The 23656-nt window shown below is 40.6% G+C and overlaps 1 protein-coding gene across 1 annotated transcript in view; it reads right to left on the bottom strand.

Annotated features, from left to right (window-relative positions):
• Window positions 1–23656, bottom strand: part of HSPA12A (heat shock 70kDa protein 12A) — a gene marked incomplete at its 5' end in the record, with an annotated part of 44221 nt that overhangs the window by 4177 nt on the left and 16388 nt on the right. Inside the window, 3 exons of the mRNA XM_010016673.1 lie at window positions 1074–1178; window positions 1745–1831; window positions 4442–4613. Of these exons, the coding sequence (XP_010014975.1) occupies window positions 1074–1178; window positions 1745–1831; window positions 4442–4613 (364 nt within the window). The remainder of the gene's footprint in view (window positions 1–1073; window positions 1179–1744; window positions 1832–4441; window positions 4614–23656) is intronic.

Here is a 23656-nt window from a genome sequence, read left to right as displayed (position 1 = left end):
AAAACACAGCTTTAAAATTCTGAACTGCTTATTAGATTTCAAGTCGACCAAATACACATCAGATACCACTACTAGGACTGTCATAGGAGAAAGTCTACAAAAAAAGGTATCTTTCCTAAGTGTAACAGTCTAATACAGAACATAATCTTACCTTTGCCTCACTTTTACTCCTATACCACCAGAGCCACTGCAACACTACCACTAAAAGATAGAAACAGTTTTATTAGAAGCAGAGGAAACTGCCTCCTCATCCACACATGAAAAGGTGTGGGTTGGACTCGTATTTAGGAGTAGTCAGGCTTGATGTACACTGTCCCATTATTAGGTTGTTTCCTGAGGTAGTCTTACAGCCACCAAGACTGAGAAAGCTCAGTGATGAACCATACTCATGAAGATTAACTTGGTACAGAGACACAGCAACAAATAATAAGCTGACTCATGTGTTTAATAGCTTAGCCAGAGGACAAAGACAGAGGGGATCTGGAGTTCGGGAAGGGAATACCATTCAAGGAATCACACTTTATATCTTTGTTGGGGACCAATCATTGTGCATTTTTCCCAGGGGATGGTAGACCCTCCTTGTTACACTGCCTAAGACATTACCGGAATATATAAGATTCTCCTTAAATCTAGGGAAACTTCTGTTCTTCCAATAGTCACTTTACAAGGATCTTGTTGTAACACTCAGCTATTCATATCTCCAAGGTACGTCTCTGAATAGCTGGACAGAGCATCAATACACAGGTGACCTCTCAAAGAACAGGAAGATGACGACTTTACTAGCAGAAGTCAGACAAGGACCAAAGCAGGAGGTCATGGCCTGAATGGGAGTGAATAACACAGGAGATGGCAGTTTCTTACTCTTCAGTGGCAGGTTTACCATCCAAAAGCATCAGAAGCATGGAGTGATTTACTATATCTGCTGACCAGCAGCTAGATTATACTAATTTTGAATGTTGTCTTATTTCAGGAAGAAGTGTTAGTGAAATGCAGTGAATAATAAAGGCATACATTTCCTTCACTGGCAAGTCAAAATATGACATACATAAAGCAAACAGTGGAAGTGACATTACCTGTTGCCTTGTATAACTCCTTAAGATGTCCTTCAGGGAGCCTGATCTGATGGACAGTTATATCCACTGTGCCTCCTCCACTGTCAACAACGATGTAACGGTCACCTAGTTTGCCAGAGGAGTAGGGAAATAGTATTTAAAGTAGGTTTATCACAACAGCATATTACAATGAAAGCTTCTCAGGGGCATTATCACCATGAGAGATAATGACTTACAGAAAGTCATGAATGTCTACGCTGAAGACTTGATCCTAATTATAATGCAATGATTGATAACAAATATGAAATTCAGATTTCAAAAGCTATTGGTTTAGCTTTTGAGCTAAATTAGTAGATTAGTGGAATTTCTCATGCTGCTGATACACATTCTAGTGGGCTACCGAATTTATACTATGGCATATTTACAGAGCCTGTTGTGAGGAAAGCATCTTGGTTGCATTTTAAAAACTGGATTGCTTATTACCATGTCCTTAGTAAACCATATTTTGCGAGAGCATATAGAATTGCAGTTCAGCCTTAGTAACTGAGAGCAGCATGTGAACTTGCATTTGATTTTAATTTTCCTATTTATAATCACTGTGAGAGCAATCCAGTGCACAGTACATTTGTGGGAAACACACCATTTGCCTGCAATATAAAATCAGTGAGAGCAAAGTTTATTCTTTATACTACCTTCCTCCAGTTCAGACCAGATCTCTCCTATGACATTTTCCACCATGAAGGTCCGGCTCTGTCGATTGCGGCGGATGTGTTCCTTCGCTAGTCATGGATAGAGAAAAAATTACTGAGTGTAAGGAAGCACGAAGAAGTTGATATCAAGTGCAAGCAGGCTGACATCTGTATTTATCATTTCTTAACAAAACGAATGAACAAAGATTATCACATTAGAATCGGGAACATTATAACACTGTTCCTAGAAAGATGACAAAATGTTTCCAGCCACACTGATCCCCCTTGATACTAACTGGATTAAAACCAATAGCCTAACATGAAAGCTCTAAGCAGGTCGGATGTATTTCTTTAGTATATTCTGGTTTCAAAGCACTGTCTGGAAGTGGGCTGGCAGCCAGCTATGCTCAGTGCAGCCTTTGCCGCCAGGCGGCATCCCCAGCCCGCTGCCAGACACCCCCATTGCCAAAAGCTGCTGATTTGGGGTGCTCAGGCAAGGGGACACCTCCCGAGCCTTTCAGGATGTCAGTCCGTCTCAAAACAAGCAGCAAAAGCACTGCTTCTCAGATTTATAACTCCTTAAGGACACAGTGATCACCCTCGTACTGTTTTAAATACACACCAATTACAAAGAATCTAGCAATACTATTATAACCATCAGCTAACTTACAGAACTGAATTCCTACTTAGACATTTAAAAGATGCAGAACAGTCTGCGAAGAGAGGGAGTAGTCAGAACCTTTGCTATTATGCCTTTAAATCAACCTCTACAACTGAATGATCAAAAAAAATTACTCCCTGTGTAACCTTCACTCACCTTCAAAGGCACTTCGACAAAACACTACAGAAGAGGAGGCATCCGGTCATGCATGAAAATATCATTATTTCTGAAAATATCAGTATGCAAATCGCTGAATGGATTTTGCTTCTTGTTTCTATAGTGCCTATCATCAGTAAAACACCAGCAGCTCCACTCGCACGCCCTCCCTCCCCGTAATGACCCTGTGAGGCAGACAGGCTACATTAGCCTTGCTGCGCTGACTGAGCAGCACACAGCAGGAGCTTAAACGATGGAGCGTTCAATGACAGAACAAGCACCAGGTCCTAGCAAGGGCCTGACCCAGAGCCCACAGAAGTCAATGGGAGCCCTTTCATTCACTCCTGTAGGCTAGAAGTGAACACAAGAGCCAGTCTTTAACTATGACTGAAGCTTATCCTGGCTGCTACGGACAGTAAAATTTTTGTTTTGACTTCACAGCAATAATAAGGTCCTTGGAGTGCTTCTCTCTGTTTATATTTCAAGGGTTTTTCTCCTTAATCTGTTCTCAGCTTGTCTTGGGTGCCTGCCATGCCTTTATGAAATTTTAATTCTAACCCCAAATTCACTCCAAACTTTGTTTTCATTAATTTTGACATGAAACCTTTCTCATCCCCAACAGATTTTACCATGTGAAGTCAAGAGGAATTCTGCCCCCCACCCAAGAAAAAGCCTATTAGCAGAAATCCATGATCTGCCAAATTCTGCCTAGCTTCAAAATCTTAACCAGAGAAACTCTTTTATTATTTTCCCACAGGCAAATCCCTGTGTGTCCTGAAAGTGAGTTCATGCAAAATCACATGGAATGGGAATGGGTCAGGACATGAACAAGGGGGACAGAAGCCAAGGAGCCCTTGAAGGGACTGTGCCTGTGCTCTGCTGAGCACATCTGATGAGGGCTGGCTGGGAGAGACATGGATTTGAGAGAATGATGTAGTGACTCTGCCCAACTGAAAAAAATACCTCTGGTAAGTACAGGAATAGCTTTACTAGCCTAATCTTCCATTTGCCCATACTGTTTTAACCTACTAAATGCAATAAAATACAAAATCTTCTGAAAAACTCCTTCTGGGATAGATTGGCACAATACCACACATACCAGTGCAACTGCTGTAATTCACACACAGGGAAATCTGTGCATTATGCAGCAGTCACAGATGCTTCCTTTGCCTTTTTCTTTCTTGCTTATTTTCCCCCAGTCTCAGGTAGGGTACCACGTTCAAAAAATCTTTGATTATTAAGGATCTTTCAGCAAGTCACCTACACTGTCGTCCAATCTCTGTCCCTCATTTTAAGTCAGTCTTCAAACGTTGACATTAGCAACAGATTCCAGGTCAGTAAATTGGAAGTGCTGTATCTAGTTGCTCTTCTACAAGCAGATGAACTCATTGCTATATTCCAGTACAATGTGTACCACTGAGTGTTGAAAGTAATTAATGATACTTCCTAAGGTGACATCCAAAAACACCTGCAAAACTCCGGAACACCTCAGACTAAAAGTCTCATTGCAGATTCACTTACTTAACACTGTTTTGATAATGCAGCTAATTGAACATATGATGGTTTCCAGCAAACTAAAAAGATGATCTAACATAAAGTGTTGATGTTAATTAAAGCAAAAAAATACTATTGTAAAAAATACCAAAAGGCTCCCACAGTATCCCTATAAAGACAAGGCAGTGAAGCTACCTGCATGCAGGTATTCAAGTGCATGCAAACATGTCTGCTGGATTAGTACCTAAACTAGTCTAATCACAGCAAACAGCAAAACAGTTTATAAAAGCAAACTGATGCTAGCATGAAACATTTCCAGAGTGAAAGAGCCCACGTGGGCAAAGAAAACTTAGCCATAAGAATCTAAAGAAGTGAGTTAACAGAAGTACCCTGTGTAAATCCAGTTCCAATAGTGTCACTTGGGCTGTAACCATTGACAGGCGCCCTGCTACTCAGGTCTATCATCTGGTGCAGGCGGAGCTTTCGGCAGTAGATAGAGGCAGCCTCAGGTTCCAGGGCAATGATCAACTGCTCAGGATTTTCAGGAGATGCCATTCCTGCCTGCGAGAGAGAACCGATCAGAGAAGTGGGGTGGGAAATGACCACAACCTAGCAGACCCTTTTCAGCAGGTGAACAAGCCTCTCCCCAGCTCGTGGTTTCAGTTAGGTCAGCCCTCTTAAGTTCAACACGCAAAGGAGCTGCCACCGTTGACTAAAGGTCTTGGTCTGGGAATCGTCCTGCCCACAATGTATAGCACAACTTCACAGGCTGGAACAGGGAGTATGCATGCACTTACCACGCTAAGTGTCTAAAGAGCAGCTGTGTACATGAGAGGTGGAGAAAGGAAGAAAGCAATTCTGAAACCTGTGATAAATGGCCTAAAACCTGAACTCTTAATTAACCTTTGAATCTGCCTGCTAAGATGGGCCCCAGCCTCCTTTGAGGAATGAAGGGATACCTTTGGCCTCTCCTCCCCGCAACAGTATTTTAAGTATGCCTTTCATAAAGAAAGCCCAGACATACACAGGCCTTTTCAGAATGGACTCCCCTCACTATGTAGCTTACTAGGAATATAGGATACACTTTGCCAGTAATCATCTTCTGACTTAAACCTAACATTTTCTATCACAAAATCCATTGCTTTTAAACACAATCACTTTTATAACATATTAAAAATGCTCAGAATATTCAAGAACTCAAAATACAATAGGGCAGTTCCCTAAAATGCAATGAGAACAAACCTAAAGATAATCCCACATTACAAAAATCAACATTTGCTATTCTTTTCATTTTCCTTTTGGATTTTCAGCCTCAGATACATAGATTTTTAAGAAGCCAGAAGTTCTCAAGTAACCACATTACTCTCAGAGCTGAACTTGGAGAAAAATATCTAAGAGAAGTTTACAAAACTGTGTTTTCATTTCTTTTCTCCTGTACTTCTCCCTATTGTAAGATTTTCTGTTAAACTAGGTAACAGTAACTCTTTCTGTCCAACCTTTGGTTTACCTGCTATTGATAAGTGCCTCAGTACTAAAGCATGCTAGCAAACAAATATGTGTATGAACATCTTTCTGCTTCCACGGTCAGTCTTCCAGCAAACCCGCACTTCAGTTAATACACACGCACTGTGGTGGCTCCAGAGCATCCCCTAAAGAAGGCAGACTCACGTGGAAAGACTGCAGACTTGGACTGGAATTTGATTTCCTTCATACACCTACACTGTGGGAATTGCTAGCTAGTTTACACCTGCAGCTAGAAACTCAAAGTAAAGCTTGTTCAAAACGTAACACTAGGGTATGTGTTTGGAGACATAAAATTGTCTTTCACATTTACTGACTCATTTTACCTTCTCTATCTTAGTAAGAGAAATGTTTTTTTATAGAAAATATCTTACTTATTGATAACAAGAAAGGAAAAACACCAACAAATTATGATTGGGATTATGGTCACTTTACATCTTTTATTGCTGTTGGGCAAAACCTTTGGCTTCAGTAATACCTACTGGACTCAACAGCATGATCTGAAATGAGGGGAACTGTCTGGGAAGAATATTGTGCACATACCACAGATTATCAAACCTTGGCAACACATACTGAAAAAATAGTATATTGGATATCTGCAATACTATATTGAATATCTGCAACCAAGCTTTCAAAATCTGGAAAGTGCAGACTTAGAGCAGTCAGAGTAACCCTAAAAGGTATAAAAAGACTATCAATCAAGCACAGGTCCAAGCCAGACTCTCCTGCCATCATGCCACTTGCATGCACGCATGTTGGCAGACACAGGCTTAGATAAAGCTCTGGAGCTGTACTGGGGATGAAGATGAAGTTCTTGCATTGTGCCTTAGTATAAACCCAATCTTTCCTCCAACAGGTCTGGATATAGTAGGCACAAGTGGGGCTGGTTTCACCCCAGCTCACTTCAACATTGCTTACCTAGCTGAGCTTTCCTACACACATAGCTTTAACTTGTTGCAATTGGAAAGAGCAACATTCAAGATATGAATCAATACCTTGGCCCTGACAGATATTTATCTAAACTACTAAAGAATTCCAAAAATGTATGGTCGCTGCACACAAACTCTTTCAGCCCTTTACTGTCTTTGCCTTTGGGAAGTTTTGCTAAAAGCCCGATCTGAACCTTTCTTCCTTCATTTTTAAGGCAGGTACTTCTTGCCCTATTAAGGGGTATGAAGAACAAATAGCTCCCTGCTGCCCTGCTGCAGTTTCCACATAAATCCATTCTCATGTCTTCTGAAAACTCTGAGCAGCAAGTAGGGTTTTTAAATACCCAGCAATGTGGATGAACTCAGTGTGCTCAGCCTGCTCTGTGTACTGGGCATATGTTAGTAGCACAAGTTTTGTGCCTAACCTACATACTAAAAAAGAAAATTACATTTTAGGGAAAAAATAGTTTGTTGCTAAGGATACTAAAATCCAAAGGCTACATCATAAAGCATTTGCAGAGGTGACAAGAGCTGAGTTGCACACAGGAAATGCACTGGTATTTCCTAACTCAAGGTGGGGAGGTTGTATTAATTGCAAAGTCATCTGTTCTAGGGGGGATTTTGGTACTATTTCCAAGGCTGGCTCAGCTAAAAGAAAACAGAAGACCAGTAACAATGACATTTGCTTCCTTCCCTCCTCCATAGTGTGTACCATGAACTTTTCACATTGCAGCCTGCACATCAGGAGAGGAAGGCAGTGACCTGTAGCAGATGGACTCAGATCCATGTTCTCAGACCCTCCACGTACAGCAGATGCTATTCTTGCTACTTTTTCTCTCTAGATATTATTTTAACATACACATAATATCTCCTGAGGAAAAACATTCAACAGAAATGACAGTTTTTCACAGTTCAAAGCACAGCTGATCCTAACAGAATTTCATGAAGAAAATGTTGGGATTTTTGGTTAAAAAGATTTCCTTATAGAGTTGAAGGGGCCAGTTACGATAAAGAATGTGTTATTTCTCATCATAAAAAGACCATACAAAATCTTGTACAGTGAAAAGTACTAGGTATCTAACATATATATATTTATATATGTACATACACATATATCAATATTAACTATTTCATACCTTGTGAATGTAGTATTTATACATTGTACATTAGTGTACATATATATATCTTGATAGACAGCACAGAGGGAATAGGGGAAGGGGAGATGAGAAAGAAACATGAACATACTGCTAGAGAGGAATGAAGCAATGAGGTTGCTTTAATACAAGCTCTGAGAAGATGAAGACATAGGAGGTAAAACCTCTGTCCCATCATTATGGCCAAGGAGAAAGGGATAGATGGGATAAAAATATTGAGCGTGCAAAGAAAGAGGAGTGAAAACAGCAGGCAGACAACACGAAGAAATGGTGATGCATTCATCTAAAATATTAACTGCAGACATTTGGGAGTTTGCTGTATTTGTTCCTTTCTATCTGCCTCATTCCACACCCTCACCCACTGCTGTAACTAAGGACAGAGATTCACAAGTTAACAGGTTTGAACTGGACAGATCTAAACAGTGTCTTGATATTCAACTTTATATAGATGATTCTGGCAGTGGCGCAGATGCATCATGTTGCTTTTGCCTAGAGCAGACTTTGTAACAGAGCCATGTCTTGACTCCAGACTACTAAAGAGATTTTCTTTCTCCCATTATACTCACTAGTAATATAAACCCAGTCATCACTTATCAAACATGAAGCTAGCAGGCAGCAGTTTTCCCAAAAATGCAGACGTGGAAAACCTATCATGGAAGTACAAAAATCCTTTAAGCACCAGAAGGTTCTTAAAAAATGAATTCATTTGCAGGACACTGATGCATTTATATACCTGGAAGAAGCAAAGAGCACCATGAAAAGAACTACTTTAAAGGACTGCCTCAAACTCCCTTTGCTCACATGCCCGAGGACTAGGATTTCATGGTTTGAGAAGCAGACACCCAGGTTTTCCCTCACTCCAGTAAACAGCTCTGTGAGCTGGTGCTGGTGCCTTGCTATTCATTCACCAAGATGCATCATCAACAGCAAACCTCCAAGTGCTTCAAAGCCTCACAAACTGGAGCACAAATAACTTTACCATCCAGATGCAGGTGAATTCTCAACCTCGTGCACTAGCTCTGGTTTTGTATCCAGAGATGCGTCACCAGAGGAGAGCCACAGCTGACCAAAAACACATTCCTGATTCCCTGAACGGCATCAGCTGCCAAGCATTAGACTAATTCATCATCAGCAAACATTGAGGTCTGGACTGAAGCTCACTACAGGAGTCTGAGCCTTTCCAGAGAGCTAAATGATATTCACTCCTTCCATTCACTGTGAAGTGAATGGCATTCGCTTCCATTCCTAACAGAATCATTGTTACTACAGATTAAAAGATGCTACTTTTAAAACCCATCCTCACATGCCATGCCACACAATGAAAAAAAGCAATGCACATTGATTTTATTTTTTATAATATTGTTATGCATATAGCCTTATATACAACATTATACTCGAATCTTCCATGTAGTTTGAGCCTTTTAAAACGGCAATGAAAGCCATGAGGTAGGCCTAGATGAAAAGCTCCCATCTCGAAAGCTGCCTTAATTAGAAGTGTCAGCATTTAGATTGAGTACTCCTGTATTTCATATCACAGCCAGGAAAAATATTTGTGTGCTATTAAGCATTATTTATTACACCATGGTAACCTCAAAAGCAATAGCATGCTAGGAAATACACCATCATTGACAAGGTACACATTTCCTATTCCTATTCTTTCAGACTATTGAAAGCAATGGTTAACTTCCTTCTTCACTTTTGCAGAGATACCTCAGACATGTTTTTAAAGGCATGACTTGTACCAACCACTGACTTGTACCACAAAGAACATCCTTTACATGGAATGCACCAGTTTCTTTGAGTTATAAAACTGATTAAAAGAACTGATACTAAGATCTAAAATACTGCAAAAAATCACACATACAGAAAATAGTACTCCATCTGTTGAATTTAAGATGTTGATTTATTATAAGAATGGTATGTTAACTGAAACCAGTCCCATGCATTTTGTATTCACCTTTACTTCCTTGTCCTTCACCTGTTCTCCCCTCAAAAACCTTTAGTGCCAAACCTGTTCTATGAATACTAAAACTTCTGAACTCTCACAGCTGACTGATGGCTTGGAGGCTCTCAGCTCACACAGCAGCTTTTCCCATCGTTAGGGAACACACAACCATGTTTTCCTACACACAGCAGCCTATTTTCAATCACTTCTGAAGCTTCTCCCCTTCCATCCACACTGCATGATAACACAGGCAGGCACACACTTTAACAATACCACTGCAGAGGTTTAGCTTCTTTTTAGAGCCAGATCACTAAAAAGGGACAAACCTGCAGGATGAAACTGCATTAGGGGCACAACAGCAATGATCAAACACTGCCCCGTCTTCTACAGACTTTCCAAGAACTATTCTTTATCCAAAAGGAAAGTATTTGTGTTAAGTTTGTATGGACAATAATGAAGACCTTTATGTCCCTGAGGTTGTGTGGAAGAAGAGTCTATAGCATAGCTGTCAAAACCAACTGACAGCTGCTATACATGCTGGCAGTGCTGCCCTGCCAGGTGAGGAGGGAAAGCAGTAGCTCATGGGATCAACCTGGCCCCATGCCATGAGGTTTAGGTTAGAAGGGACCTTAAAGCTCATCCAGTTCCAACCTCCTGCCACGGGCAGGGACACCTTCCACTAGAGCAGGTTGCTCCAAGCCCGGTCCTTGAACATTGCCAGGGATGGGGCAGCCACAGCTTCTCTGGGCAACCTGTGCCAGTGTCTAATCACCCTCACAGGGAAGAGCTTCTTCCTAATATCTAACGATGGCTCATGCATCTTAGTGTTACGTTAATACAGCCAGAAAAGCCTCACCCTGTTAAGGTGCAGGTGTATTTAAGATTATAAAATCAGCATTTTCCTTATTGCAAAAATATGGTGAAAATATATATTAACCTTAACATAGCCCCTAAAAAAGGTCCAATAAGTACAAGAGAAATGTTTAACAGTCAGCACATATTGGAAATAATGGAGGTACAAAAAAGGGCTCTAAAGGTTTGGGATTAGTCAGATCTGTGCAGGCATTCTGGTATTTCACCAGAATTTATTCAGGGCCACAGCAAACTGCAGCTGAGTCTACGCCAGTGCTAATGCCCACATTAACTTGCAGAGTGGTGGTCTTCACTGCTGCAAGAGGAGCGCAGAGGCCACTCTGACCCCTTCATTGCCCTTTGGTCCAGGGAGTAGTTTAGGCCAGTTGTCTGAACTAGAGAAAAAGAATTTGATTGAGACCCTTTTATTTTTTCAGTAATACTTGCCACGTCACTTTCAGGGTCAAATGGAGTAAGTAAATTATTCCAACATATACTTATAAAGATTAAGAAGTGCACCTTTCTCTGGATGAAAATTGTGCTTATATTCAAGAGAAATAGATTTTACTTTCTGCTGCTCTACTAACAGTGAGATGATCTTGGCAGACTTTGTAATCCTTACTAGGATTACCTATCTGTAGAATAGGTATACTGGTGCTTTTGTCCTTTATGCATTGAAAACCACTAAAGGAAAACATTCTGTAAACTAAATATAGGGTCATATACTATATTACTGTCATGGCAGTTAAATTGGATCTTTCAGGAAGAGAAACAAACTAAGAATGAGGTCAGATGAATGAATGCTAAGTTACTGCTTTGATAAATTTTGTAGTTGTCTAAGACCTGATTCAGTACTGTGCCAGTGCCATAGGCACTGCATTCACAATTAATAAGGCATTACCAGATACAAAAATGTAGCATAAATAGACTAAACAGATAAACACATGCAAGAACCACCACCCTCATAAGACAGTTGGAAAAACAAAGTACAGAGATGAAAAGCCTTGGCTAATGTTGTACAAGAACTCACAGTGAGATAGGAATTCACTCCAGAACCCCAGAACTTCAGTTCCTTGCCCCAGACAAATGCCACTTCTCACCAAACAGCAAGCTTCAATTTGTGCATGTGCAGAAACTGCAGGGATAGCTCCACCACAGCCTTGGGTCCCTATTCTGCTTTTACAGTCCACCACCTCCACCAACTGCGTTACTTTAATCACTTCTGAAGCGACGCTGCAGACCAGATGAGTGTAAGGATGCATCCTTCTGCATGGTAGGAAGAACCTTTTAAACCTGTGTTATCACTAAAGCCACTTTTGTAGGCACCAGAGGTAAGATTTAGAAGTTGGAGTCTCTGAAAGATAATGGGGTTCATTAAGAAATGAAGCCCTGTGGGACAACATCATTCAGTCAAAATAACAGAAGCTGTGAATTAATAGCAACATTTTTCTATCGTCCAAGATATTTATTATTAGTAGTAGCAATAGGAAAGCTATGACTGCAAGTTGAGCACTGTGCGGCCCGTATGAAGAAAGTATTGTGTGCCTGAATCAAGGCAGCACAAAACAGCAGTTGGAAAGTAAGTGCCTTGTGAAATTTACACTCTTTAAACTAATCAGTTCATTGTGTTAACGGATTCACGATAACGCCATCCACTTAGTGCCTTGGTAAGTGAGCTCCTCTAATCCTCCTCCTTTTCCGCTAGCTAGCACTTTCTCCACTTCTATGGCATCAAACTGGGATGTCACAAAAGGACTGAGATCTAATTATGGAGGCAGAACATGCCAGGGAAGAAGATGAGCAACAAGGGAAAAGACTCTCCGCATTATCACAAAGAGGCGCGTAAGGGGGAGCTGGGTTGGCAGGGAGTCGGCTAGTGGATAGCACAAAGCTGCATGAAAAGCACAGCTTTGCTGTACCTTCAGCCCTGAGACTTAAGAAGCCTTCACAACAAATGTTTGCAAATCACTATGCAATCACATAGCCAGAGATGTTAAGATCCTTTCCAACCCTAACCATTCTATGATTCTATGTGTGCCATTAGCCTGCAGCGTGATGACGAGTACTGCAGTACAGTAAGTATCATGAATAAACACCACAGAGTGGGCTCAGACAGCCCATTTAGCTCAGGCCGCTTATCTCTTCAAAGACAGTTTCTTAAAGTTGCCCAACAGCCACAAAACAAACAGGATTTTTAAAGGCACCCAGATTCCTCTTTGTGACCACAGGGAACAAGCTGGGTTTGCCAAAGGCAGGAGGAAGTGCTGATGGGTGCTCCCCTCCTTTCAAAACTTCATCCTCAGGATTTAAGGGCCCAGATGAAAACTGAGAATTAACATCTCTCTTTTCATTTCTCCTTCTTTTTTTTAAATCCAGCAATGCAATGTTTGGGTGGTCGTTGACCCTGCAAAGATCCAACATCTACAGTGTCATAAAAGCACTTTTTGCTTTACAGAACCAAGAGCTTTTTGCTTTCTCTTCAGTAACATTTGGTATACATGCAAGCATATACATAACAGATACACATAAATATATACATTTTCACATTATTGTTGCTTGTTGAGCTAAAATTAGGTTTGTGGCACAGCTGTCTTTCATCCTATTCTGATCAGGTGCCACTGGTATCTTGCATTTCACAAGTGAGGATATAGTGGGTAATTATCACAGCTGCAAATTCCTTTAGTGTTAGCTTCCCACCTGTACAGGTAAGTGACAGGACAAAGACACTCATCTCTCCATGAGAAAAACTGCTTGAGAGAGCATAAATATCAGGCTATGGGAAGATAGTAGTAACTTCATTTTGCAATAAGGGAAATAAAAATTATGAAAGAGGGAAGGTGGAAAAGCTATCGGTTTAACGGAAGGGACACAAAACTGGAAGCTAAGAGAGCCCTGTAATAGTCTTCATTTATTCCCTTTGCACTAGCATAAGTGATAAGTAACATGAAAGACACAGAGGGATGGACCCCAATGTAAAAACTGGACTTTAAATTGTCCTTAGGATTTGGGGATTATCCTGAGACCTCTCTGAGACTCCAGATATCTTCCCTCCTGCCAAGATGAAGTACATACCGTTACTATATATTTATACAGTTTTTCTTTGCTTTCAAAATACCCGTGTGGGCTTTGCAGTGCTTTCTGAATTCCCAGGGCTTGCCCATACCAGAAGCTCATACAAAGCAACTAACCCACAGAAAATTCATAGCCTTCATGTTGGCTGAATTTACTGCTGCTCACACTTCAGAGACAGAACTCACAAGCTTTGAATTCCTGTGAAGGGAGTTTTTAGGTGAAATCCTCCAACCTGCAGGAAATCAGGGTAGATGATATTAAGGTACCTCACACTTGTACCCATATAGCTGGTTTGGCAAACATCACCAGACAAGATATACATTAATTTGAGTTAATAGCAACGCTACTCCCCTTTAAAAGTTTGTACATGAACATATATGCTGAAGGGACAAGAGGCTTCCATTAGCATTTTATTTATAACTAGATTTAGGTTTATGGTGGAAGAAATCTTGGATACCAACTTCAAAAAGCTGGGATGAAAATATGTAATAACTGTGTAAGCTAATATTATTAATTCCAAAGAAGCCACTAGAATCACTTAGAGCACTCTACTACAGCCCTTACTTCCTGGTTACTTCTCAGTGTAAGTATTCATGACTGCTAATTTCCATGAGTAACAGCTACAGGTTGAGCTCTGTAAAGGTAATCAACCAACACCTCTGCTCCCCTCAGCTGAAGACAGACATGATGTGGAGAGGTTCAAGGAGGGCTGCTAGAGAACATCCTCTGTAATGACAGACTAAGGGAGCTGCATTTGTTTAGTCTGGTGAAGATGTGGCCAAGGAGCATTCTCATCATGCCTGCAGCTATCTGAAGAGCAGTTACAAGGAGAGCAGAACACAGCTTTTCGCAGTCTTTCCAGGAGATAAAAGAAGGGGCAACAGCCGCATACTGCAGCTTGTAGAGCTCCAGCTGGGTATTACAAAATCCCCTTTTTACTAGGAAGGTGATGCAGCACTGGATCAGCTGCCCAAGAGGCATCATTGTCCTCAGAGACTGTTAAAACTTGGCTAAACAAAGCCACTGCTGACCTGCTGGTGCAATAACCCTGCTTCAAATGGGAGGTTAGACTAGATAATCTCCTGCAATTCAGAATGCTTCCACAATTCTGAAATGGTGCAGGTATTGTACATTGAGAACGACTGTAGGAAGCTTTCCCAAATGCCAAAGACCTATATACTTTCTCATTCCTTGCCTTTGTGAATTCTGTGTCAAGTCCTTGCCTGCATCATTGTGTCTGACAGTACACCACCAGTACCAGACTCGCTGTAAAAAGCCTGCAGTTATCCAGGGCCTCACTAGTTTCAATACAGAGCTCAGTCATTTTTGCAATTAGAACTTTACATGTCTTGGGATCAAAAGGAAACACCTGTCACAGTACACTTTACTTTTATTCTGAAAGTTATACTTTTAAAATCTGCAAATATGAAGAGCACAACAGTCCTAAACAGTCTTTTAGCTTTAAACATCAGCCATCACCATCGGTCACTTTAAAAAGTGATTTAATATAGAAAAAGCAATTAGTTTAATGTATCAAGGATGAACAAGTTGAGTTTAAAACATGAATATAATCTGCACCAAAAATATTTCCCTCAGTCCAGTGTCTTGTCAGAGATGGAAATTCAATTCCTAATTAATTAATTTTCCTGTATTTGGTTGTAGAAAAAACTTGGTCTAGTGCTTAAATGCATGAGAATGCAGACAGCAGACCTGAATCTGAAGCTCAATTCTTCTGCTTTCAGCTCTGCTACAAGCTTCCCATTTTGCAACTCACTTAGACCAAACTTTGTGAAACAATGCACTAAAGCAAATGCATCAGTTTATGAGTATCCAACTCAATATCAAGGTTTACAATGGAGCTACTGCTGTAATTTGTTGGAATGGGGGTGCTTAAACTCTGCATAATCAAGCTGGCTATCTCCATCATACGCATACCTGATCATGCTATTTAGCAGGCTGGTTTGGACCAAAGCAGAACCCATTTGATATTTCACTTCTGTTTACTAACCTATCAATAAAGCTGCTCCTATGAGAAGACATAAAAGTACAGCCTGTAACACTGCTCCCTCCCAACGGCTGCTCAGAAACTATGGCATTATCCCATTCTGAAAAGCAAGAAGACAAATGTGGCATCTGGAACTGTAATGAAGTGTGACTTTTACTCCCAGCACACTCTGAATAATGAGTTTTGTGCACTGGCTACAGCCTGAACTGGTGCATTTGTGTGGTCACTGATTAGATAAACCAATCTGTCAGAGATGGCTAGGCTGTCATATTGAGATAAATGCCTTTGCTAAGCATGGTCAGACTGCCTCTCTTTCTTTTTTTCTGGGGTTGCTGTTACCCAGCTAAGAGTTCACATTGCTTTACCTATGCATTTCTATACTTTATATTTTACACATTATTTTAATAATGTATTCTTTGCATTTTCAACCTGAACTTGGAATTCTTTTAGACTATCAGCACTATTTGATTCTATTCTTAAACCTCGTATTCATCAGGTCTTCTGGATTTTGTATTGTAATTTCCCTTTTTAAATTTACAAAACAATAAAACTTATCAAAGGTAGGATATAATACAAACTTTGAAACTTCTAAAATGCTTAATGGAAGCTAGAGAAGGAAAAGGAGCAGATTATTTCAAGAGCTCCTCAGGTCTATGAAGTATTACTCGGGGAAATATTTAGGTGGGGCTTGGAGCAACCTGCTCTAGTGGAAGGTGTCCCTGCCTGTGGCATGGGGGTGGAACTGGATGAGCTTTAAGGTCCCTTCAAACATAAACCATTCTAGGATTCTGTGAAACATCAAGTTCTCCTGTGTAGTAGAAGCAATAAGAAGACAGAGAAGAAGAAATATTGCCAAATCCCTAGATGTGACACTAGCAGATTTGCAGAATACTGAAAGAATATAGTACCAACTATCTAAATGTAACAAAGATTAAGGTCAGACTTGTAGTCCAAATGCTAAGGTAAATGTGGCTTCTTGCAGAAAACAACAATGATGACAAAACAAGCTCCTCTCTGTTAAGCCTTTGAAAATGTCACCCTCCTCCGACAGTTAGAGCAAGTCCTTTCACTGGTCTTAGTTCAAAAGCCTGAGGAAATGTGTAATTCAAAACTGTGCTGTGACAGCTCTGACAGGGGAAGACCACCCTACCCCAAAACTAATACCCATGTTCTACAACTCAGAGGAAAAGGTCCTTGGGACAATCTTGAGCTGTTTTATATACCTGTCAGAAATCACTCAGAAATGTAAACCAGCTGTTTATTCTGAAGTTATGCTTTCATTGAAAAAATACACCTTTAATTTTTAAGGACTGTTGGTTATTTTCTTACCTCTCAAAGGAAAAGACTGTTCAAGCTGAACTGACCACGGAGATGATTTTGGGGTTTTAAGGGGCCCTGTAGACCTGAGGGCTAATGTGGAAGGAAAAGAATCAATGTTCTGTCTTGGCAAAGGTCAGAGATTAAAATCAAAGAGAGAGAAGGGAGGAAAATGTGTGTGCTGCACCCGTGGGAGGGTATGCGAACAGGGCCAGCAGGAACTGCCACATACCACTGCCTGTTCTGCCCCCTCAGTTTTTGATTCCCCTCTTCATGCACATCAGCACACAGCAAGCTCATGAGCTCAGATGTGCACCAGCCACAGCAGTGGTGGTGGCTCCCTGAGTGTTCACATCTGTTTTGAACAGACCGAGGAGAGATGGGGAAGGGCTGCCACATCTCCCAGCAGCACAAGACAGCATCCAAAACTCCAAACACACTGCTGTCTGAATGCTTTCTGGTGCAGTCACAGAACCTTTATCTCTGTAGTAAGCCTCCTGCTTTCTTCTCTTCTGCCCTGTATGGGAACCTGCATCACCAGGAGATGCATCCATGGAACACTTTCAGTGGAAACTATTTCTTTTGCCAACTGTTGGGAAGCGTGGTGTAAAAATTCAGTTGCTATTTTGCACTGTATGGCAGTCTGCCCTCAATCTCCCCCAGTGTAAAAAGATTCTGCTGTCCTTATTAAGACAGAAAATGAGGACTTACGTACCCCCACTATGTACTGTCTGTTCTCCACTGCCTCTAGAAGATGCCCAGTGGAACTGAACTTCCGGAAGTGGCTGCTTTCCAGACAGAAACAGAGATGTGGAAGTTCTACTTCCTCTTTATGAAATGTCAAGAGGATTATTCCTGTTGCTATCTTAAATCTAAAAATCTCCTCTTCCAATTATACTTCACTTTTCTAGGAAAAAGCTCTGTAGTTTAACACTCACAGGTTAAAACAGTGGGATGGATGAATCCAAGAACAGATGTCTGAGCAGAGTGGCTTGGAAATTAGTACTGTAGCATGTGGTGATGAGCAGACCTTGAGGAAAGAAAGTGGAACATAAGGAAGGAAATATCTCAATTATGACCAGTGGCTACCAATCACAAAGCAGCATTAAATCCACTTTTGTTTATAGTGGATGTAGAAGGTTCTAAAGCTTACCTGTGCCTATTCCTCAAAAAGCTTTTTTGAACCACTGATAAGAAAGATAATTTCTTGCTACACAGAGACATGGCACAATGATAACATTGGGTTATCATGACAGATAAAAGGATTTTTGTATTTGTGAGACAGAAAAGGGATATCAGTAATCACAGCAGACCTTACTTAGGCCATCACATCTAGTCTACCACATTTTATTCTCAGAAGTAATCCCAGACATGCAGACAGCTTTGTAAGGGGAAGACTCTTGGATCTCTTACACGGCAAAAAACAGCCACAAGACTCTGAAATCACCAACTTTTTCTTTGCACAAGAAATACATCTCCAAGTTGCTTGTTTTGTTGTGTCCCTGCCCTTTCATTCCTCCAAAATTTTCACAGGTAGTGGGACCACAAATAAACCCAGATCAACATTACTACAGCTGACTCTCATATTGCTGAATGATAATATGCTAAGGGAGAGTTTACATTCCCTGACAGGTTGATGGTAAATGGGACCACAGTGGCAATGAGACCATATTTCCAACCAGGGTAATGCTGTTGCAGCTCAGTCCCAAGTGGCTGTTGCCACAGATCACATTTATGCAGTAAAGGAAAGCCTAGCTCCAAGTGGCATTACCAAGAAGTTTTTGCTGCATTACATTATACGCCCTAAGGTGCAGGAGGACATTAGTTGCAAGTTTTATGAGTAGCTTGCATTAGAAAAATGAAGCCATTAAATTCTCATAAGCTTTTAAATTTTTCATGTTATGGTATTCTGGAAATGCTTTTTGTACCATGGGCATGCACCAGTTACCACAACAGCAAAGCCTGACTCTCTTCCTTTTTAAGTATCCTCCTTGCATCTCAGGCTCCCACCTTCCCTTTGTTTCAAAATATCCCCATTGTAGGTCCCTATGGCTCAGGCTGATTTATTAAAGTGATAGAAATGGTCCTGACTGAGAGCAGTTTTGCAGAGAAAACTGTACACTTGCTATTTTCTGTTATTTGCACCTTGATTTTGTACCTTGGGCTTTCTGATTTTTCACTACAGTTCCACTTACAGCGTGTATTCTCTTCTCTTTGTAGTTAAATCTAAGATTTTAGATTTTTTTCCTATCTTACTCACTTAACAAGATAAAAAGAAAACCTCCAAATAATCCAACTTGCGCCACACAAATGGACAAACAGAAATGTACAGAACATGATTAGCAGATGGCTTTGTCAACTGCCTCTGCTTTCATGTGAGCCTGCCTGAGTAATCAAAATGTGTAAACTGAGATCAATTAGTACACCATTTCCCACTGTGCTGAGTTCCCACTTTGTAATCTTCACTCCTCAATTAGTTATCCTTCCCTAATTAAACACAGCTACAAGATGCAGAATCCTCCCTAACATATCGCTTAATTTTAATCGTTATGATTAAAAAGATCTTAATATCACCAAAGTGGAAGCGTGGACTCAAGAGAACCCCAGAAGCTATAAATAATCAGGATGGTTAATGCACTTCTGCTATAAACTACATAAAAAGAAAATGATGTGCAGGCATAAGCAGCACTGGGAACCTGGTGATCTCTTTGAAACAGCACTTGTCAGTGGAGGCAGACAAGGCAGAAGCCTGCTACCCTAGACAAATAAATTTCAGTGGTACATGGTTTATGTACCAAAGAATATACTTACAATGGAATAAGTGTTGCTCAGCTTTACAGATGTCAATCTGGTCAAGTCTTTCTAGTCATCTTGTTAAAAATCAAACACACTTCACATAACTTTTTTATTAGCAAGGAATTTTATGTGCTGTCACATTACTCTTTCACCAAATTTGTTTACTTTTCTCGGCAGGTTTCTACAGAGCAGGCTAGTACTGATCAGTGTAATCTAACCCTGGAACACAATGTGTTAAATAATTCTCATCATCAATTCTATCATGAAACTGATGTGAAAAAATTAATACATATGCAGCATAAGAGCTGGTTAAAGAAAGCCTCTGGAATTCTAGAGTTCACATGCTTAATCCTATAACTAGGCTGCCTCTGTTTAATTATACAAGCTTACCATGCAAATGATTTTATTTGCTAAGTGTAATTGAAAGATAAAAGTACTTCAGAGCTCTAGAACTCCATTTCAAAATCAACAGTTCATATTAAATAGAAAAGAACCCTCAACATCTCGAAGCAGACCTGGTGACTGATGTTTGTAAGCCTACAGAATATTTAAGGCAAGCTAAATAGCAAGGCACTATTTTTTCCCTTCCCTTTGCTCTGCCCTGAATGCATTTGGTATGCCATGTTTTCCTTTCTTATTTTATAGCTTCTGCATTCACATACTCCTGCTACATTCCAGACTCTTCCTTAAAACGTTATTCCTACTGGCATGTTCAAGGAATTCCAGCCTGCAGATTCTGCTCTGCACTTACAGTACCCAAAGAATGTGTACAGAAAGATGAGCTAGAAGAATGTTTTACTAAAAGAAACTTTCTGCCAAGAGTATTGGATCCTGTGTCCCTCTAATAAACAATGTGCAGTGCCTGAATTTCATTTGGGTAAGGGATTAAAAGTGCTGCTCATAGTAATATCTTAAGAGAGCAAAGTGTTTTTTGCCATCAGTAATACAATACTAACAGAACACTGAATTTTCTTTGGTCAGTAGGACTTCAGATGATAGAGGTGGGATCCTGGGTTTGTGTCCATGGTCACACACCATTGTGGTGAGGCTGTAAGTGCCAGGCCACGTTCAGGAGCAGGAAGTGGCTTGCCTCAACACCTAAATCATCTTTTCATGTTGGGGTCTAAAGCCCAGGCATTTCATTGCCTCTACAAGGACAAGAGTAAGGGCAGGTCCCACCCACAGTAGGGTGGAGTTCTCCTCCACGCTGTCCAACCAGACCACACGGCAAAAGTCTCCACAATAAGAAAACAGATCAGCAATTTGAATTAATTACTCACGATGCGAGTTCTTCATGAGAATGGCATTCCTTCTACTACTGGTAAATACAGCACTTCTGACAGAACTACACCAAAGCAAAGAATTGTAAACGGAACAACTAGGACACAGAAACAAGAAAAGTTAATGCTATTTATGATGTCTTACATTTCACTGGTGGGGACAACTGCAAACCTGACTAATGCATCCTAACAGTCATTATTCAGGATGTAACAAACACAGATTCAATGCACATTAATCCCAGCAGACATGCTTCAAGAAAGGAAACTTAAGACAAAGGGGGTCCTACAGAGGTGACGCTCTGCTCTTGCCACAAAGCTCTGAGTTGTGACCAGACCTCAACAAGTGTCACACAGTTTTAGAACCATCTCTGGACACAAAAGAATTGAGCATGAGGGACAGGAAGAAGCGTCTGTGAATGTTACTCAGGAATAAAGCAATTCTGATTCAGCAAAGTGAAGATGCAAAGTCATGCTGCTCTCTAGAGCCTACCAGACTTAGCCCCTCAGAAGGCCGCAGAAAGCAAGACAAATGAGAACAAAAAAATGCCTGCTTTGAAGCCACAACAACTCAAGTATGAAAAGACTTAAGGAGATAAAAAGCACAATAGATGAATACAGATGGTGCAGGCAGAGTAACAGCAAGAAGCAATGAGGAGCAGTTTTCATATATTAGTAAGTTAATCACAATCAAGTTTTTGCAGCATTTTAGAGAGGGTTTCAGGGGAGGAAAATGAGTTAACATTACAGATGTTCATGTTCAGGACATGCAGCTTATGTTTGAGATGACACAGATGAAGGAGTCAAACGTAGGTTGATTCCCTGTCAAATGTGAGGCTACAAACCCCTTTAACAGCAATGCTCTGAAGAGATACAAAACAGGCCAGATTACAAAGCCAAGGAAATGATGCTGCAGTAACCAAGATGCAAAATCAGCGACAGCTCTGATGAAAGCTCAGCAGTATGTATGGAGAGGAAAAGCTGTCATGCTGACCGAACCAGCAGGATATTGATAGGCTGGATGGAAAGAAAGAGGAGGAGCTGTGAGCTGAAGGGAACACCCAGATTACTCAATCAGATGAGACATCAGCACAGCAGCTGGAAGGGGACATCGCAGGAGCACTTGGACAGATTAAGAGTTCCAGGCTAGTAATGTTTTGTTTAAGGCAAGACAATGAGATGTCAGAGGTGCAACGAGATTCTAGCTGATGGATGTTGAGTGCAGAAGCAGATCTACAACACTTCTTACTTGACTTCATTAATTCCATGCAATATTTAGCTTTGCCTAGACAACTATTTAACAATCCCAAAAAGGCTGAGCTTTACATTGTGAACCAATGACTGAAGCCATCAGTATTTTTGTTCTCCTAGCACTACATCACTTGCTACAGATTACTCACTTCCACAACTCATTAACACTTCCCACTAGTTAACTCAGCTTAGACTACTGCTTGTATGTCAGTGTATTTCCAGTAGCAAAGTTTCTGCCACTGCCTTTTCACACTTCACTTGATGTCCCAATTACTCTTAGGACAAGCTCTCATTTTCAAGATGTTTGCATGTTCCAACAGCTAGCAACAAGAGCTGCAACTTCTGATCCATCTGTACATACTGGTTTGAGGAACGTGTTGGATCCAGCCATAGGAATCTGAAAGACTGAATGGCAATACAGAATTCTCCGTGTTCTGCACTTCTTTCTTCATCCCCATTACTTTGAAAAGATCAACCATGTGTCAAATAAACATCAATTACTTCCCTAAACTCCTGTTTTCCTGCAATTGATCACACACCCCGAGTTAAAAGCCTTGCCAGTCCTTGCTGTTTATCAAGCTTGCCCATAGAAGTACAACAATCACAGACACAACCACAGACACAGACACTAATTAACGACATTCCATTGTGCCACAAATGAGAAATGCCAAGAGATCTACTTTACCCTGCCCTGCTCCTTACACAGCTCCCAGTTCACGAGCACACATGCACACAGACAGCAGGCAGACAACAATATACAGAGATAATGAATGGGTCTCTAGTGTTTCAGATTTACCTACAACCGTGTCCTTCCATCAGAACTTTAAGTGTTTTGCTTCTGGCACTAGCATTAGCAATCCCACAATAAAGACTGTTAAGAAAAACGTTGCTCAACATTAGAGATAGTTAGAAACAGAGTTATTAAAAGCTGGGTGCTTCCCAGGAGCACTCTGCAAATTGCCCATGAACTACTAGAGGTATTTTACATAATGTGCATCACATTGCTGCTGCCAATGGGTTACGCAAGTCTCTGACCAAAATAGATAGAAATCAAAACAGAAAATGAATATCCTGATGAAAAGAAGAATGTGTACATCTCGTGTTAAAGACACAAACTGAATTTGAAATAAAGGACATGCATATGGAAAGTGCACATATTTGGGGAGGTTTTGGTTTTTTTTAAAGAGTTAAAATGCAGATAAATCTCTTACTGGTGAAAATAACATTTGAATTTAGTTTTACATCCAGACTATCCGGTTCACAATCCTTTCATTCCTACTGTGGGAAAATGGGAACTGGGAAAAAAGTCCCACTGAGGAGGCTCTTTGCTGTCCCTCCTCTTCCTTATTCTTCATTTTTATTTTACTTTAAAAGTCTGTGATGACCTAAAGAAAATAATAAAACCAAACTGTGTGCAGTACTTTAAAATCAGCTTTCCCTTGGGTCTCAAAACTTCATCTCTTTCATGTGCACCAAATTCAGCAG

Source organism: Nestor notabilis, unplaced genomic scaffold, assembly GCF_000696875.1.
Source record: "Nestor notabilis isolate BGI_N333 unplaced genomic scaffold, ASM69687v1 scaffold116, whole genome shotgun sequence".
Classification (NCBI taxonomy): Eukaryota; Metazoa; Chordata; class Aves; order Psittaciformes; family Psittacidae; genus Nestor; species Nestor notabilis.
Note: the sequence above shows the minus strand (reverse complement) of the source record. Positions and strands in the feature narration are given on the sequence as shown.